Genomic DNA, 16,716 nt, shown 5'->3' on the forward strand with positions numbered 1-16,716 from the left:
ATAATGAAGACATTAAGTACGGAAAAATATTAGGACTTTTGTTGCAAAAAATTAAAAAATTATAACAAATTGTAAACCAAACAAGTGTCAATACTGTCAATGTCACTGAAAGATGTCACTAGAAAAAACCGATTATTTTTAAGCTGTCACGAGCTCGAGTCAGAACGTCCCTACTAATTTTGACAGCTCTCTTAAAAAAAAGAATGTCTCTGGTTTTTGGCTTCCTATTATTGGGTCGTACATTATTGGGTCGGGCTTTCTCGACGTGTGCCAATAATGCGCAGCCCAATATTTGAAAGCCAAGGACTCAAATTAGTGGACGCGTATTATTGGGTCGTACATTATTGCCCTGTGAAAAGAGTGGCTTCGTATTATCGCCCCGGACCAAGCCTGCGCGGACCGAGAATGCTCAACCCAATAATACACGACCCAATAATAGACGTACATCATGGACGCCAATTATTGGGCTGTACATTCTTGGGTTGAGCATTATTTGGCTGTGTATTAGCGGTTCCCAAAACGGGGTACAAACAAATTTTTTTTTTAATGCTATGGCATCATGGCATGGGCGAACGTCGTAACATACATGAAAAATTCCAAACCTACCAACATTTATTCATAAAACGTCGCTGTCATGTTGGTTATCCTGTTTTTAACTCGTTTGCCCATAAACACTGCGAAAGATTAATACGATATGATACAATTCTCTACTCTTTGTCAATGCTACCAAAATAAGATTTGCAGAAGAGAAGTTAAGTTATACCTGTAGTTCAATGTGTTGCATTTTTTACTTTACATGTCACTACTCACTAGTTCAGTGGCTGTCAAAAGTGTCAAAGTTTGTTATAGTTATTGGAAACTTCAGAAAAGTAGGCTAGAATAGGTAGGTGGAGTAAAGGAAGTCTAATTTTGATATTTGATGTAACCAGCTACCTGTTTTCCTTGTAAGCAAATGTGGTCATTCCAGAAGGATTAACAATATAGTTAAGATTGAACGATGACTCATAATGTCTAATTTGTCCTTGTTTTAGTTGAGTGCCGAGTTTGTGTTAAACGAGATGTCTTCTCCACGCCCAAAATCACCTCGTACTCCTGTTTTGCCTAAAAAGGAAGACAAGGCAGAATCATTCTGGGACAAAATTGGAACTATAGGACGCAAGAAGGGGATTAAGGAAGGTATGATAAATACTATTTACAGTTTTAGTATACCATTTGCGTGTTTGCGTAGGAGGTACTAGCAAGGACTACTAGTTGGTACTACCAAAATGACTTCATCGTAAATACTTGGGTGCTGCATTAGCAGATTCACCAAAAAAAGAAAAGTTACTTAGAGTGAAAAGATTACCTACTAATAATAATAAACAACTATTAAAAACTCTAAATAAACCTAATACTTGTAGTTCTTTGGCGAAAAGTGTAATTTTTTATTTACAACAAAAACTATTTTTCCCAAAAAATAAACCATTTAATAATTTGTATACAAATGTATGTCAATCATTTAAACCAGTGGTTCCCAAAAATAACTGGGCTCTGACCCACCTAACAAAAATGCAATTTTTGGGGCCCAACTCTTGGCCGCCTTCTAAAGGGGGTTGAAATACTATTGGTAATCCTCAGATTTTCTAGTAGTTTGAGGGCCCACTAAATATTGCAACCCATAGTTTGGGAAATGCTGATCTAAACAAAATAGGAATAACAATGTTACAAGTTGTAACATCCTTTGTGCTAGGTGCCTTCTAGTCTCTTAACCTTTGATTTCTCTTAACTTGATTATGCTATGTTTATAGAATTTAATGGCCCTATATAAAGTAAATACATAATTATAATGGTTTTATGTTGTGTATTCCATAGTCTATTCCATATGGATTGTTGGCTGCACGACTAAGTCATGTGGTTATCTGTACACAGTCTTTTGAGACCCATATGAAATAGTCCTATACATAAAGGGTCTTTTTGTACAGTACAAGAAGTTCAAGCAGAGGGTAAATACGCCATTGACTCGCCGGGGAGCCCAACTGCACCAGAAATCCCACCGGAAGAGTACAGCTTGCGTGAGTAATAGAATTAATACATTACATTTATTCCAAGAACCCTACAAATTTCTGGCTAACTGTGGTTAACTTCATGACCATACATATGAAAATATTGAAAATGAGAGATGTATCAACTTTCCAACAACTGTCTTTATATCGGATGAATTCCCATTTGTCCCTGCCGGGCACTGGAAGTAGGTGCGTTCATATTAATCATTGCCATTGGCCCGCACCTCATGGCCTTCAACAAATGGGATTACACTACATCAGTATTATCTTATTCTGGATACAACTTTTTAAACTGTGTTGATATCAAGGAAAAAGGACCCTAATGTGGACTTATATTAGAAACAATGGTAAGTATTTGTAAAGGAGCATCCATAACATAACAATGATGCAATGCAAATGCATGCTGCCATGAGGTCACCTGTAATTGTCATTATACTAAGCTTTTATTACATTTCATAATCGAAATAAAAGCAAGTTTCAAACCTAATATCAATTGCAAATTTTAGTTGACAATGAAGAAAGAGCCATTATTGAACCTCGTTCACTAGAGGATCCCAGAGTCAAAGAGCTGATTCAAGTTCTGATCGAATGGATTAACGATGAGCTTGCCATGCAAAGAATTATTGTTAAAGACATTAGCGAGGATCTTTATGATGGACAAGTACTTCAGAAGCTTCTAGAAAAACTTGCTGAGAAGAAACTTGATGTGCCTGAGGTTACACAATCAGAGGAAGGCCAAAGGCAAAAATTGGCAGTTGTACTCAAAGAAGTTAACAAGGTAAGAGATTTAATTAGGCTACCTACTATGGATAAACGGCATCTAAAAGGTCATAATTACTTGTTTAGATAAATAATAATAAAACGTTTATATACCTCTAGAAACCCCAAAGGTGTTTTATTGCAGTAATTGATGGGTTATAATTATAAAGAATAAACTTAATATGACATGGAGCTTGAATTTTTTATGCCTTGGACAAGGAATATTTTTTTATAATCTGGTTTTTATTGAGGCTTTGGACACCAAGGAATATTTAACAAGTAAATTACATTCAACCATTCACCATCACTGTTAGTTTTTTTTCATGGCTGTCTGAATAATAAAAATATTAACTGTACTAAAATGTTTCTTATCCAATTGTTATCAGTGTTATTGTTTATGAGCCGTATGCTCACCCTGTACAGTGTAATTGACTTAGGTAGCTTTACCTTATTGAAAACAAAAGGTATCGAAGCCAACAATCACAAATCGTTAAAATTAATTATAACGGCAATATTATTCATTGCAAAAAAGAAATTTCCAACACATTTAATGTTTTTTTATTAACCTAACAAATAATGATTGCGATCACAACAAATATAAATTAAATCAAGTCAAATCAAGCTACTATTTTGCTTTATCCATGTCATGAAGAGGAACTCATAAAAATAGTAAAATCGCTGAAAAGTACAAGCTCTGTGGGACCGGACCTGAAGGATTTTCTACTATTATTCTATAAAAAACCAGCCAAGTGCGAGTTGCCCGGTTTTTCTTTTTAGTGGTCAGTGCTATTAACGCATCTGAAACCTCGAACTACCTTAGGCTTAGAACTTTTCAGTCGCCCCTCGTACTTACAATTTGGCATATTTTTTATTAATAATTGTTGTGATATATAGTTGGTCAAACCAATTTGTCAGTCAGTAACAATCAGGAAAATTATACTCATCCCTTTCTTTCGGGTGCTAGTACTAGTGTAAGACAAAGATAGTATGATTCTCTCTGTCTATGTTTGAAATGAGACAGTCCTTTGACAAACTATAAATTATATTTGCTACTGTGATGCGATGATGACTATATGATATGATATGATGTATAGTTTGTAAATAATGTATAGTATATGTAATATAGGCTAAAACAAAACCTAATTTGCATGCCTAGATTATTGGCGACATGTGCTGAACTCGCAAAATTGCATGTAACACCTTATTTCTGTAGGAACCTACCACATTTCTAGCAAAACATTTCTATTAAAAAACTTAAGATTAGCTGTTAAAATGCTCCTGGCCTAGAGCCGTAAGGTTTTTATTTAAAGGAACCCCTAAAATTGCTGTAAATAATAATAAAATATTTTTGTAGGCTCTCTATGGATCACCTAAACCAGCTCAAAAATGGAGTGTGGATTCAGTTCACTCAAAGAACATCGTATCCATTCTGCACTTGTTGGTGGCACTCGCGCGCCATTTCCGAGCCCCGGTGCGCCTCCCCGAGAACGTCAGTGTCAACGTCGTTGTCGTCAAAAAGGATGCACCAAATCAACTTTCTCACAGGTACATGTTATTGCGAAATTAAAGCGAACAATTGCGAAGTTGCCTGATTACAGGGTTGGGCAGATAAAGTGTCCTAGTTTTGTAATGCCATTTTACTTAAATATAGCGGAACTTTTTTTAATCATATTATTTTTTATTAATCGAGAATGTATGCGTCTTTATGATTTCTAGACGTGAGTTTGATATATATTGTTTTGAACATGGACGCGAAACGCCAGCTCGTAAATGTATACAAGCAAAAATTCCGACCGCGCGAGATATTTAAGAAGCTAAAACATTTAGATATTAGGGCATTTACACTCAAATGTCCATTTACTTTTTTCGAAAAACCATCAACTTTTGGGTTATTTCTACTCAGGATCACGAGGACTATCGATTAAAAAAAAAATGTCCAAAAATAAATTTTCAGTTTTGTAACGCATTTTCACATACATGTTGTATGGACCGTTACAAAACTGACACCCAAAATTTTTATGAAAAACGGGACACTTTCTTTGTCTCTTTCAATAGTAAGTACTCGTGATTCTGAGTCTAAATAACCCAAAAGTTGATGGTTTTTCGAAAAAAAGTAAATAATACAATTTTTTCTGAGTTCATATCTCGGACCATTAAGCGATTAAAAAAAAACATTCTTCTTCAAGAATCAGGCCCAAACCTGGTCGAAAACCTGAAAAAATCTAGTGAAAAAATGCAGGGACTTGCTAGCTTGGCATGAGGGCGAATAAATTATTTTTTCCGACGAAAAGATGTTTCAATTGCAAGATAGCCAAATCACCAAAATGACCGTATTTACGGTGCTTCATTGGGAGATATTCCAGAAGAAAAATTAGCCGTACAGCGGTTTCAAAGTGCGTTGGCCGTCATTTGCCATATCACCTAGGGGCAAAGTACCACTGCTGTTCATGGATCGGGGAGTAAAAGATAACCAAAACTATTATATTCAGAACGTGTTGCAGGGTCCTATATGCTAGAAAATATCCGAAAGTTGTATGTGGATGACTATTATTGACAGGATATTGTCTAATATTAATAAGGTTTTTTCTTTTAAATAAATAATCTTATTCTTATTATTGCTTTCAACAAGATAGTGCCCCGTCTCACAAAGCTAAACGTACACAAGACTGCTGTCGAACAAATTTGTCAGATTTTATACCGTGGCAAGAATGGCCTGCATCTTCACCAGACTTTAATCCGTTAAGGGCCCTCCACACTCGTGCGCGAATTGCGGCGCGAAGTCTGGAGCGCGCTTTGGACTTTTGTATGCACACGGGGAATGAACTTAAATTCATTCAAGCATCGCGGTTGGTCAAGATATGGGACGATATAACAGGTGAGGTAGGTAGTGCGTGCCGCGTGCAATTCATTATATGGTAGAATGCGTAAAGTTATACAGGTTAAAGGAGAGCGATTTGAGCTAATTAATTAATTTTGTAAATAGAGTATGCTTAAAATAATAATGTTTATTATTTATGATTTGAAGTTTTGTTTTAATTTTATGGCTATTTTAAACTAGGACAATTAATCTGCCCAACCCTATATATAAAAACAGGCCAAGAGCGAGTCGGACTCGCGCACGAAGGGTTCCGTATCATTACGCAAAAAAAACGGCAAAAAAATCACGTTTGTTATATGGGAGCCCCACTTAAATATTTATTTTGTTAGTATTTGTTGTTATAGCGGCAACAGAAATACATCATCTGTGAAAATGTCATCTGTCTAGCTATCATGGTTGATGAGATACAGCCTGGTGACAGACGGACAGACAGTCAGACAGCGGAGTCTTAGTAATAGGGTCCCGTTAGTTAATTTAGGTTTTATTCCTTTCTTACAAATACATAAGTCAAAATGAGATGAAGACAAACTATTTATAGGTAATGGAGGCTTGTAGCGCGTTTATGAATAACGCCATAAATCTTTACTTAACCAAAATATATATTATAGGTAAGTAGCTGGGCGCAATACATTATTAAAATAAATGTTACAAATTGTAACATTACAATGCATAGAAAAACAGACTTGATTGACACCAACAAAGTGATACCTTTTGCCTAGGAACGACGAAATTTACCAATTAATAAATCACATAAACATGAAATATTAAAACTGAAGCTTTTATGCCAAAAGCGCAGACAAGGTAACATTGAGAGTAGGTATACAATATAGTAGCAGCAGCTCAGCAAATACGAGAGCGGAAGTAAATGACGCTATAAGTTTTGGTTAATAGCTCATGATTTAACTGTTAGTTTCTTCAATTTAATAAAAAGCCGACTGCGCCGCACCCTAAGAAAACACAAAAGAACGTACAAAAAAGTATTGCTGTGAACGGTTCATTTTCATTTGTAGAGTTCTTTTAGAAATAACGTGCCGGCGATTCCTAATGTTTCTTTATACATGTGGCGACCATAAAGTAATGCACAAAGCGAATTTTAAGTAATGTATGTCTGGTTAATTTAAGTATGATTTACTTGCCGGTTTTAAGTGTATGGTCAACACTCCTGGTCAAAACATAATTAATATCATGTAACCATTATTTTCAGAACTTATATCGAGGATATTACAACTACGTACGACGACCTTGGTATGAAAGGTGAAAGGGATGCGTTTGATGCTTTGTTTGATCATGCTCCAGACAAACTTCAAGTTGTCAAAAAGGTAATATGTTAGTGATTTCTTCCGAAATGATTTTTGAGCATGTCACATTATTTTGTAGTTTAAGATTTAGACTATCAAAAAAGCATAATGGGAAAAGTAAAAATATTAACAACATGTGCAATGTTTTTAAATTTGCAAAAATATGTTATGCAATCACACGAAAATTATATTGTATGAAATGAACCTTACTATTCGGCCAATGCTACAAACGAGAAAAAAAAATTAAAATGTACCAAAAATGCATAAGTATGTGCTTTGAGGAGCAAATGCTGGTTCTTATATTATAAACCAACTTTTCGGAGGCTTCTTTCGTGCATTTACTCTGTGAAGGCACCATTTGTTAAAGGAACTGCTGATTAAGACCATAAAATGATGGCTTAGCAAAGTTTATCCTATTTTCCTTACCTTACCTTATTAATAAAGACTATTAACTGTATGTACAGTCAGCATCAAAAGTAGCGTAGCAGACTATGCGTCAACAGTATAACTCAACAAAAAGAGATACATGTCTCTATATGTGGTAAAATATGGGTTTGTAAGACCTGAAATAAATGTTTTTTTTTTATATATATTGAGCAATTAAACTTGCAGATAAGTACCTTTGAACGCAAGCTGTCGAGACAATTTGTAAAATTAATCGAGGATGGTAGACACTTTTGGCGCGTTGTCTCATACGCTACTATGGAAGCTGACTGTATAACATACTTGCTTTTCTCAATAGCCTCAAATTTTTAATTTCCAGTCCTTGGTTACCTTTGTAAACAAGCATCTAAGCAAGGTGAATCTCGAAGTGATGGACTTGGACACCCAATTCCATGACGGGGTGTTTTTGTGCTTGTTGATGGGTCTCCTCGAAGGATTCTTCGTGCCTCTCTACGACTTCCACCTGACTCCACAGGACTTTGATCAAAAAGTGCATAATGTTGCCTTTGCATTTGAACTAATGCAAGATGTTGGCCTAGCCAAGCCAAAGGCCAGACCTGAAGGTAAGATTAGACGTCGCCTTCATTCGGGTATTAAGTATATCACAAAACAGATCTGTGATTTCTTTTATTATCCGTCAAGATTGACCCGCTTGTTTTTGTGTACGGGTAGAATCCTAATGGTAAATGTAGACATATAAAATATTAATTTAGCTAGGGAACAAATTAAATTATTTTTATGAAATATGATTTGTTTTTTTTTTTTTAGTAGTCACACTACTATATATAAACTATAAACTGAAATAAATAAGCCGCGCAAGCTGAAGACGCCGGGCACATACGGAGATTTGACCGATTTAGGCGGCCAAAATTATTTTAGCGTTTAATGTTATTTGAATTAGGGTTTATAATAAAAATACGTCGTATTTTATTGAAATCAATTATTATTTTCAAAAATATACACCACAATTTTTTATTCATACAAATATAACTTACAAAAAATAACGCAAAGATGTCACTACAATAATAATAATAATATCATCTATCATCACTGACAGGACTATTGTAGCCAATAAGCCTGACATCGTGCTGATAGATCGAACGCAGCGCCGGGCTGTGCTCGTCGACGTCACCATCCCCCATGATGAGAATCTCGTGAAGGCCGAGAAGGACAAGTCCAGCAAGTACCTAGACTTGGCTCACGAGATAACCGCCATGTGGGATGTTGACTCGACGATCATTGTTCCTAATTTCCTATAGTCGTGTCAACGAACGGTCTCATTGCGAAGAGTCTCGACCAACACCTAGATAGACTCTCGCTGGGTGGTTGGATCAAGGGTCAGATGCAGAAGGCGGTAATTTTGGACACGGCGCGTATAGTACGTCGGTTCCTCACTCTGCGGCCTTAACCACCGGCAGCTTGGGCCTTGCCCCGCTGCCGGCGGCACTCTAGGTTAGGTTTTTATAATGTGTTTATATGTATTTTGTATTGTTTTGTAAGTGTTTTCATATTTTACTTATATATTCATATTATAAATAACCTAACCCAAGATATAAAAGGAATAAATGAAATAATAATAATATAACACATATTCATTAAAATAATAATAATTAATAAGCCCCTCACAACTCTAACTCCACGTCCGTGCATGACCACCTATGCCACGTGAGGGGCGGACATTGGCAACTATTTATAGTTGATTACTTTACCAATGACTAACGGAGCTCTAGGGACCTCATAAATATGGAGAGACAATTAAGGAATGTACGTAATGGGCCGCTACCCGGGGGTGATCGCCGGGGCACGTTTGGAGCTGACGCTGAACGTGACAGCATGCAGACCGTCAGTGGCTCCTCGCTGAACAGGCGGGCGGGAGTCGGGGAACCCGAAAATGCCACAGCCGACTTAATCCGTGACGCTGATGATACTTTGCAGAGTAGGGCTAGTCCCACCAACTCTGCCGGTACATCGGACTTTACCACGACAAGTTCACAAGTAAACGATGATCGTAGAAGGAAGTGGTCTGAAGAAGAATTACGCGAACTTATGTACTGTTATTTCAAAGCTAGGTCACAGGGGCCAGGGTACATTAAAAGATTTGAAAAACTGTTTAAAGATAGAAACTCACATAATCCTAAGGTTAGAAAGTTTACAGGTGCACAAATAAACATACACATTTTACAAAAGCAAGCAGCCATCCATACAACTACTATTTTATCTAAAGAACTAGGAAATACTATATATATTGGGGAAGCCGATACTCCTCTTCCTTGAGTGTCTCAAGGCGGGACATCGACTAATACCGACTTTTAAAGTCGAGAAAAGAAAAATATTAATAAAAACTGATAAAAACATATTTATTATAAATAAATTGCTGTGCATTTGTATGTTTTTATATTTTTATCAAATACTGGCGGACATCAATAGTTCCATTGCTTCGCTTGAAAAAGGTTTGTGTGAGCTTCCAAAATTACTTTGCACCTGTGAATAAATTCATGGTTAATCCCTGTAATATCAGCAGCCAATTCAGTATCCTCAAATGATTTACTTGGACGTCCTGGCCGATTAGATGCATTCTTCGGAATTTCAAAAGTTCCATCATAAGTAACAAAGTCGCATTATTTTTTAGGAATGTTTCTTCAATCCTTTGTGCTTTTGTCCATCTATCTTTCATTTGCGATTTAAATCGGGAAAAGCTATGTTTAAGGGTAATTTTACCGTCTTCTGTGAGTCCATAGTACTCAATAAGATAATTTTCTTAATGATTCGATTTTTAATTTAAGTTTTGTAAATTCTGGTCCATCATCTTTTGAAATAAATATTTACGAGTTACTACTGTATAACCAGAGGCATTGACAGACTCTATAACAAAGAAATAAAAATTACTATTAAAAAGAAAATTATAAACGGTTTTTGGAGTTTTTACCCTGACAACTTTGATTGGCATCTATTTGGCGCTAGGCACTTTTAGGCAGAAACTGTTATTGTTGGAATAATTTTGAATATGTTTTTGTGATATAAAGAACACCTGGGAAGTATTTCAAAATGACTAAATAATTTTTAAGAAAAAAAAACCGACTTCAATGGGGGATGCCGTTGAATGGTTACTTATTCTTGATGGTGCACTCCAGACAATGAAATGAAAAAGACAGCATCTTTTGCCTAACTAAAATGAGGTAAAACCACCCACGTTTCTAGTAGCATTTCGTTTCTATAAGGGTCATAGTTCTAACCTAACCTTACCCAATGTTCTGATAGCATTTCGTTTCTGTAAGGGTCACAGTTCTAACCTAACCTAACCCACTTTTCTGATAGCAGTTCGGTTCTGTGAGGATCGCAGTTCAAAAAAAAGTTCAGGTCCAAGTTTGGGGTTGGGTCCATAACGAAGAGAATAAATCGCCAAACGTGAACTATGTGTCGTTGAAGAGTTCCATTCTGACCATCATCAGCAGTTCCACTTCATCAAATGTCACTTTTTTATGTAAAAGCTGGATTTGTTGATGAAAAGACAAAAATCACTATATAGAAATAGAAATAGAAATAATTTATTCGTTAGCACACACAAATAGAAAATTATACAAAACAGAGAAACATAAATAAAAAGAAAAAGTGCCACGAAATCATTCTCATTCCTATATTCTATACCTTTCTCATTTGAGGAGTTCCCTCGATTCCTCATGGATCCCATCATCAGAACTCGAGCTTGACAAAAATGTATCTTGAAAACCTAACTTGCTTACCAATCATAACGAAGAGGACAAATCGCCAAACGTGAACTATGCGTCGTTAAAGAGTTCCATTCTGATATTTCTGATCATCATCAGCAGCTGCACTTCATCAAATGTCACTTTTTTAAATGGAAATGCTGGATTTGTTGATGAAAATACAAAAATCACTATATGTATGCCTTTCACATTTGAGGAGTTCCCTCGATTCCTCATGGATCCCATCATCAGAACTCGAGCTTGACAAAAATGTGTCTTGAAAACCTAACTTGCTTACCAATCATAACGAAGAGGACAAATCGCCAAACGTGAACTATGCGTCATTGAAGAGTTCCGTTCTGATCATCATCAGCAGTTCCACTTCATCAAATGTCACTTTTTTATATGTAAATGCTTGATTTGTTGATGAAAATACTAAAATCACTATATGTATGCCTTTAACATTTGAGGAGTTCCCTCGATTCCTCATGGATCCCATCGTCAGAACTGCGTTTTGACCAAAACGGGACCAATCTGTATGTATATACTTACAATCAAAAAAAGAATTTTCAAAATCGGTCCAGAAATGACGGAGTTATGGAGTAACAAACATTAAAAAAAAAAGAAAAAAAAACATACAACCGAATTGATAACCTTTGATAACCTTCTTTTGAAATCTTGAAGTCGGTTAAAAAAAAAAATTACGAAATGTTGCTTAAAAAAAGGTGTTACGTTTAAATGCGGCACCGAGAACTGATACGTACACTGCATGTGACGACCTGATTTCGATTACCTGTAGATTTGCGCAACCGTTAGCTAATAAGTCAAAAGTGGTGGGAGTAGGTGCCCTGGAATGTTAGGTAGATAAGGATGTCAATTGTTTATTTGTGTGGTGATTTTCAATATTTCGACTTATGGGCGCCTAAATCGGTGAAATCTACGTATGTGCGCGGGTTCGATTCCCGCCTCGGCCACCGGTGGACTTGGTCACTTTTTCTTTAGTGTGTGTTATGTATTTCAGTTTAATATTAATTTAATTATCTTATTTTTGCAGATATCGTGAACTTGGATCTGAAATCTACGCTGCGGGTGCTTTATAACTTATTTACGAAATACAAAAATATGGCTTGAGATTCTACATCATTCTGTTTACTTAATTTCGATAGTTTTATAGTGGAAACTGAAAATACTAATAAGAGTAATAAGTATGAAAAATGAAATGTGTTGAATGAAGAGAGGTAATCAATAATATATTTTATAGGATTTTTATTTACTAAAATGTAAATGTTGTGCCTTAATAGTTATATTATAAATAAACTTTAAACTTACTAGTCATAAGTTTTATTTTAACAGACACAATTATAACAGCGCCACCTGTTGATTTTAATTTAGGAATCTTCGCAACTAAACCGGTCTATCCTATTTACTGCTTGATTGCTTGATAGGTATTTGAAAAAAAAAATATTAAAATATTGTGTGCTCGAACAAATAAACAGTCTCCCATACTAAATGCAATCTGCCGTGTCCGTTCCGTCCGTGGCCGTGGGTCATTGTTACGAGTAAATACCTACATAATACAAGCATTTGAAGCAATGCGTTTTGCATGTAAGTAAATAGTTAATTTCCTCTTCTATTTCACCATTGCTTTGTCCCGGCATTTGCCACGGCTCATGGGAGCCTGGGGTCCGCTTGCCAACTAATCGCAAGAATTGACGTAGGCCTAGTGCCTTTTACAAAAGCGACTGCCATCTGACCTTCCAACCTAGAGGGGAAATTAGTCCGGTTTCCTCACGATGTTTTTCCTCACCGAAAAGCGACTGGTTAATATCAAATGATATTTCGTACATAAGTTCCGAGAAACTCATGAGCCTCCATTCTAACGAATAACGGAAAAAGAAATTGAATTTTGATTGTAAAACCGTAAAAAAATTGTTGAAAAAAATTTCTTAATTCGAAATGTCAAGTCGAAGTCGAAAGTCGAAGTCCCCTAGAGCTGGACCAAGACAAGATTTTGATAGCACACTTAGTGTATCTAAATGTCATTTATACGTCATACTTGCACTGCGTGTGGTATCAAAATCGTTGCACTTTTCTTGGTCTAACTTCTAAGCATTTACTTTATTACCGTTCGTGCCTTAGATCTATACAAGCATGCGAGGCAAGTAGTAATAAAACACAAATTTTAGACAGTGTAGTTTATTTTCTACAATTTTAAGTCGTGTATTGTTGCCAATACACATTATGAAAATACAATAATTTGCCGGCAAGATTTAATAATTATCTAAACATTTTATTGCATTTGTCAGGTAATTATTAACGATAGCCTCGACAGGTGTAGTTTTTAATGTCTTTGACATGCGTTGATTGCTTTTCATCTTATTCACCAGTTAATTTCAAAGCAATGTTAACTTAAACCGTAAAAAAATAAAATAACGGACATCAGGTCCAATACTGTATCCGGATATACAAATATATTAAACGATTTAGATTGTGCGCATTTTATACTTTGCAACATTAAGTTATAAAATAAAATATTTTCATTCATAACCAATTATTCCTCTAAAAAATAAAATGAATACCTACAACAATAATATAGAAATAATAAGTCATGGTTTTCATAAACAATTCAAATTGCCTATGCCGAGTTACTCCTTTAGGTATATATTATACTATACAACTATAGTAAAAAATTGAACATAGAGATAGGGCTCTTAACTAGGTAAGTATTAGTAGATTGGTCGCTTTAAAAGTGCGTTGAGATGACATGAAGTTCGGCCACGGTTTCTGACAACATGGTTAAACAAAATAGGAATGACATTTATATATATCCAGCCAGAAAATCAGCTATTGTTTTTACTAGATGCGAAGTCCAAGACAAATTCGTGTTGCGAAATTAATATGTAGATGGCTCTGTACATTACGTGGTAACTTTGGTCGTCATAAGTTCATTTAATAGGGCATAGATAAATATAAGTAAAGACTACACCCATCCATCAGTTTTCTTACCAAAACGCAAGTTATTTCGTAGTCGACATCTAGCGTCAAGTAGCGGAATTTATCAGTACTGCTAGTTGATAGATGTCGCGATGAACGAAAACTAATGCTCACCAATTTTCAGCTAATATTATAACTGGATTAACCGGAACTCTATTTCCAACTGCTGCTTGTAATATTAGTTGTAAATTGTTTTAGCAGTACATTTTTCGTCAGTAGTGATACTTGTGACATCTGATGTCAAGTAGCGGTACTGATAAATCCACTACTTGACGTTAGATGTCGACTACGAAATAACTCGCATTTTGGTAAGAAAACTGATGTATGGAGTTACCACTCTTTCTTTACTTATATTTCTCTATGAGTAGGGTAAGTAAGTGCAGTGAATATGCACTTGTCTCGGGCGATGCCACTTGGCACGATTGTTCCTTAGGTCAAACAAAGCTGACTTGGCCCGGTAGCCACGAGATCGTACCGTACCCCCCCCCCCCCCCCAAAAGAGGGGCAAAATAATTATTTTACCTTTCCATATAAAATAATCATTGGTACAAAAAATTAAAATGGACAATGTAGCCCATTTATTACAAGCTTTTATTTTTCTTCATTCTGGAATAGAGGTACATCACTTTAAAATAGGCATTCATACATATTTTTGTAAAAAAAAATATATGTATAGCGCGTAGCGGTGACGATTTCCATACAAACGGAACTATGCCCAAAGTCAAAGATTAAAAATCTTTACAAAAACACTGCATTTGGCATTTTAAAAGTATAAATAGGTATATAATGTTTTAACGATTTTTCCATGCGTTTTTGCCCTTTTAAGGTACAAATTTGTCGTCTTTCTTTTTATCCATACAAACTTTGACCCCCTCAAGGGTTGATATTATTAAATCTTATTTTATAACTAACTTATACCTATTGTCAATCCAATTATTTATTATTTGTTGTTGTTTATTTATTTTATTGTCTATTGTTAATCAATGTTCAAACTCAGCTTAAAATTTTCAGTACCTAGTTTAAGATCTACATGTGTTTGATTTAAAGAAATTTTATTTCATAATATCCCATACATTTTAATATCGAAAAAACTTCCTTACTCGTGCTTACTTCCGGACATCATACAATCTAAACCACTAAAGATATAAAGCTGAAATTTTCAAACATTACGACAGGTTTAAGTTTATGATCAAAATAAAATTAGTTTTATAAAATGAACCTTTAATGGGGGGTGAAATGGGGGGGGGGGGAAGGGTGGAAGTTTGTATGACAAAATAATAACAACAAATTTGTACCAAAAAAGGGCATGAAAAAAAATCCAAACATTAAATCATTATAATCATACTTTAGAAAGACCAAATCAGTGTTTTTGTAAACATTTTTAATCTTCGACTGTGGCCATAGTTTCATTTGTATGGAAATCGTCACCGCCACGCGCTATAAAAAAATTTCCTACAAAAAATGTATTAATGCCTACTTTGAACTGATTCCAGAATGAAGAATAAATGTTGCACATTGTCCAATTATTTAGTGTAAATCGCCACACTGTGATTGTAACAGCGAAAATTGTCACAAAAAAATACATAGGTAAAAATGTGCTAAAAATACATTTCATTTTTAGCACATTTTTTTTTGTATTAAATGGTATAATAATTATTTCAAAAATGAAGTCCTCGTCCCTAAATTATACGAAAATGATATACACGGTGGCAAAACAATTAGTGCATTCCCGTTGGCAAAAAAGATTTGGCTGTTTCATAAATGTGGTATTTTCTATAAAAAGGGACCTTATTGTCGATGGCGCTTACGCCATTATAAACGATGCTCCGATATAAAAACAATGCCGCGCGACGCTGTGCGGCGTAAGCGCCACCGACGATAAGGTCCCTTTTTATAGAAAATGCCCCAAATTTTGGCTGGTCCATTTTCTATGGGAGGGTAATTTTTTTTTTCGCGATTTCGTGGTTGGTCCCATAGTAAAAGTTGCTCAGTATAATCCCAAAACCTCCCTGGGAACGGGAATGCACTTATTTTTTAACCACCCTGTATAACTTGCCCTAGTTGCTAAGACCAGGCAGAAATACAGCACAGATTGGACCTGGGGATCGACCCCTCCCTAAAAAGTGCTCCATACATTTACTGCCCTTACTTACACTACTAATTCTATTGACGTTACTACGAAACATGTGCGCTGTTCACACAGTGCAATCTTCTTCAGCTTCATCGACTTTACACATATTTTAACCTCGTAAAACCCAAGCCAATTAATTTTTAAATATATCAATGAATTTTTGATCCAGCTTATACTTTCAGATTGACTGAACCAAGTCTTGGAAATTCGCATTCATGATTTTGACCCTTCGTTATTTAGCCAATTAAGTATACCTTCCTTATCTGTCCGTATTCAATTCGTGTCAACTAAATGAGAAATAAATTTAAAGCTAATCGTAAGCTTTAAAGTTCACATGTAAGTAATTACATTACTGGGTAGGCCGAGGGTGTTTATTAAAAAAAAAAACTTAATAAAATCCCGATATCACAAAAATCTAACATTATATCACAATCGGTCAGCAATGTAGTTATATTGTGCTAAGCAG

At 35.5% G+C, this 16,716-nt stretch overlaps 1 protein-coding gene and 1 long non-coding RNA gene across 3 annotated transcripts in view; one reads left to right on the forward strand and one right to left on the reverse strand.

Annotated features, from left to right (window-relative positions):
- LOC134754512 (uncharacterized) overlaps positions 1–16,716 on the reverse strand; it is a 348,665-nt gene that overhangs the window by 7,356 nt on the left and 324,593 nt on the right. The gene's annotated exons all lie outside the window — the stretch shown is intronic.
- LOC134755245 (beta-parvin) lies at positions 752–12,431 on the forward strand. Of its 2 annotated transcripts, none has more exons than XM_063691764.1 (8): positions 752–883; positions 1,032–1,176; positions 1,962–2,051; positions 2,549–2,820; positions 4,156–4,346; positions 6,884–6,998; positions 7,741–7,984; positions 12,180–12,431. In XM_063691764.1, exons 2-8 carry the CDS (start codon positions 1,059–1,061, stop codon positions 12,254–12,256), a joined length of 1,107 nt encoding a protein of 368 aa, XP_063547834.1. In that variant the 5' UTR covers positions 752–883; positions 1,032–1,058; the 3' UTR covers positions 12,257–12,431. The 2 variants fall into 2 exon arrangements, with proteins under 2 accessions (XP_063547834.1, XP_063547833.1); XM_063691763.1 differs by having other exon boundaries at positions 820–944.

This window comes from Cydia strobilella, chromosome Z (assembly GCF_947568885.1).
Source record: "Cydia strobilella chromosome Z, ilCydStro3.1, whole genome shotgun sequence".
Lineage (NCBI taxonomy): Eukaryota > Metazoa > Arthropoda > Insecta > Lepidoptera > Tortricidae > Cydia > Cydia strobilella.

Excerpts from the sequence above, each read along its gene's own strand:
- LOC134755245 (XM_063691764.1), top strand. The coding sequence starts at position 1,059 with ATGTCTTCTCCACGCCCAAAATCACCTCGTACTCCTGTTTTGCCTAAA. Across the intron at positions 2,821-4,155 it reads TACTCAAAGAAGTTAACAAG|GCTCTCTATGGATCACCTAA; the intron begins GTAAGAGATTTA and ends ATATTTTTGTAG. Across the intron at positions 6,999-7,740 it reads AACTTCAAGTTGTCAAAAAG|TCCTTGGTTACCTTTGTAAA; the intron begins GTAATATGTTAG and ends TTTAATTTCCAG.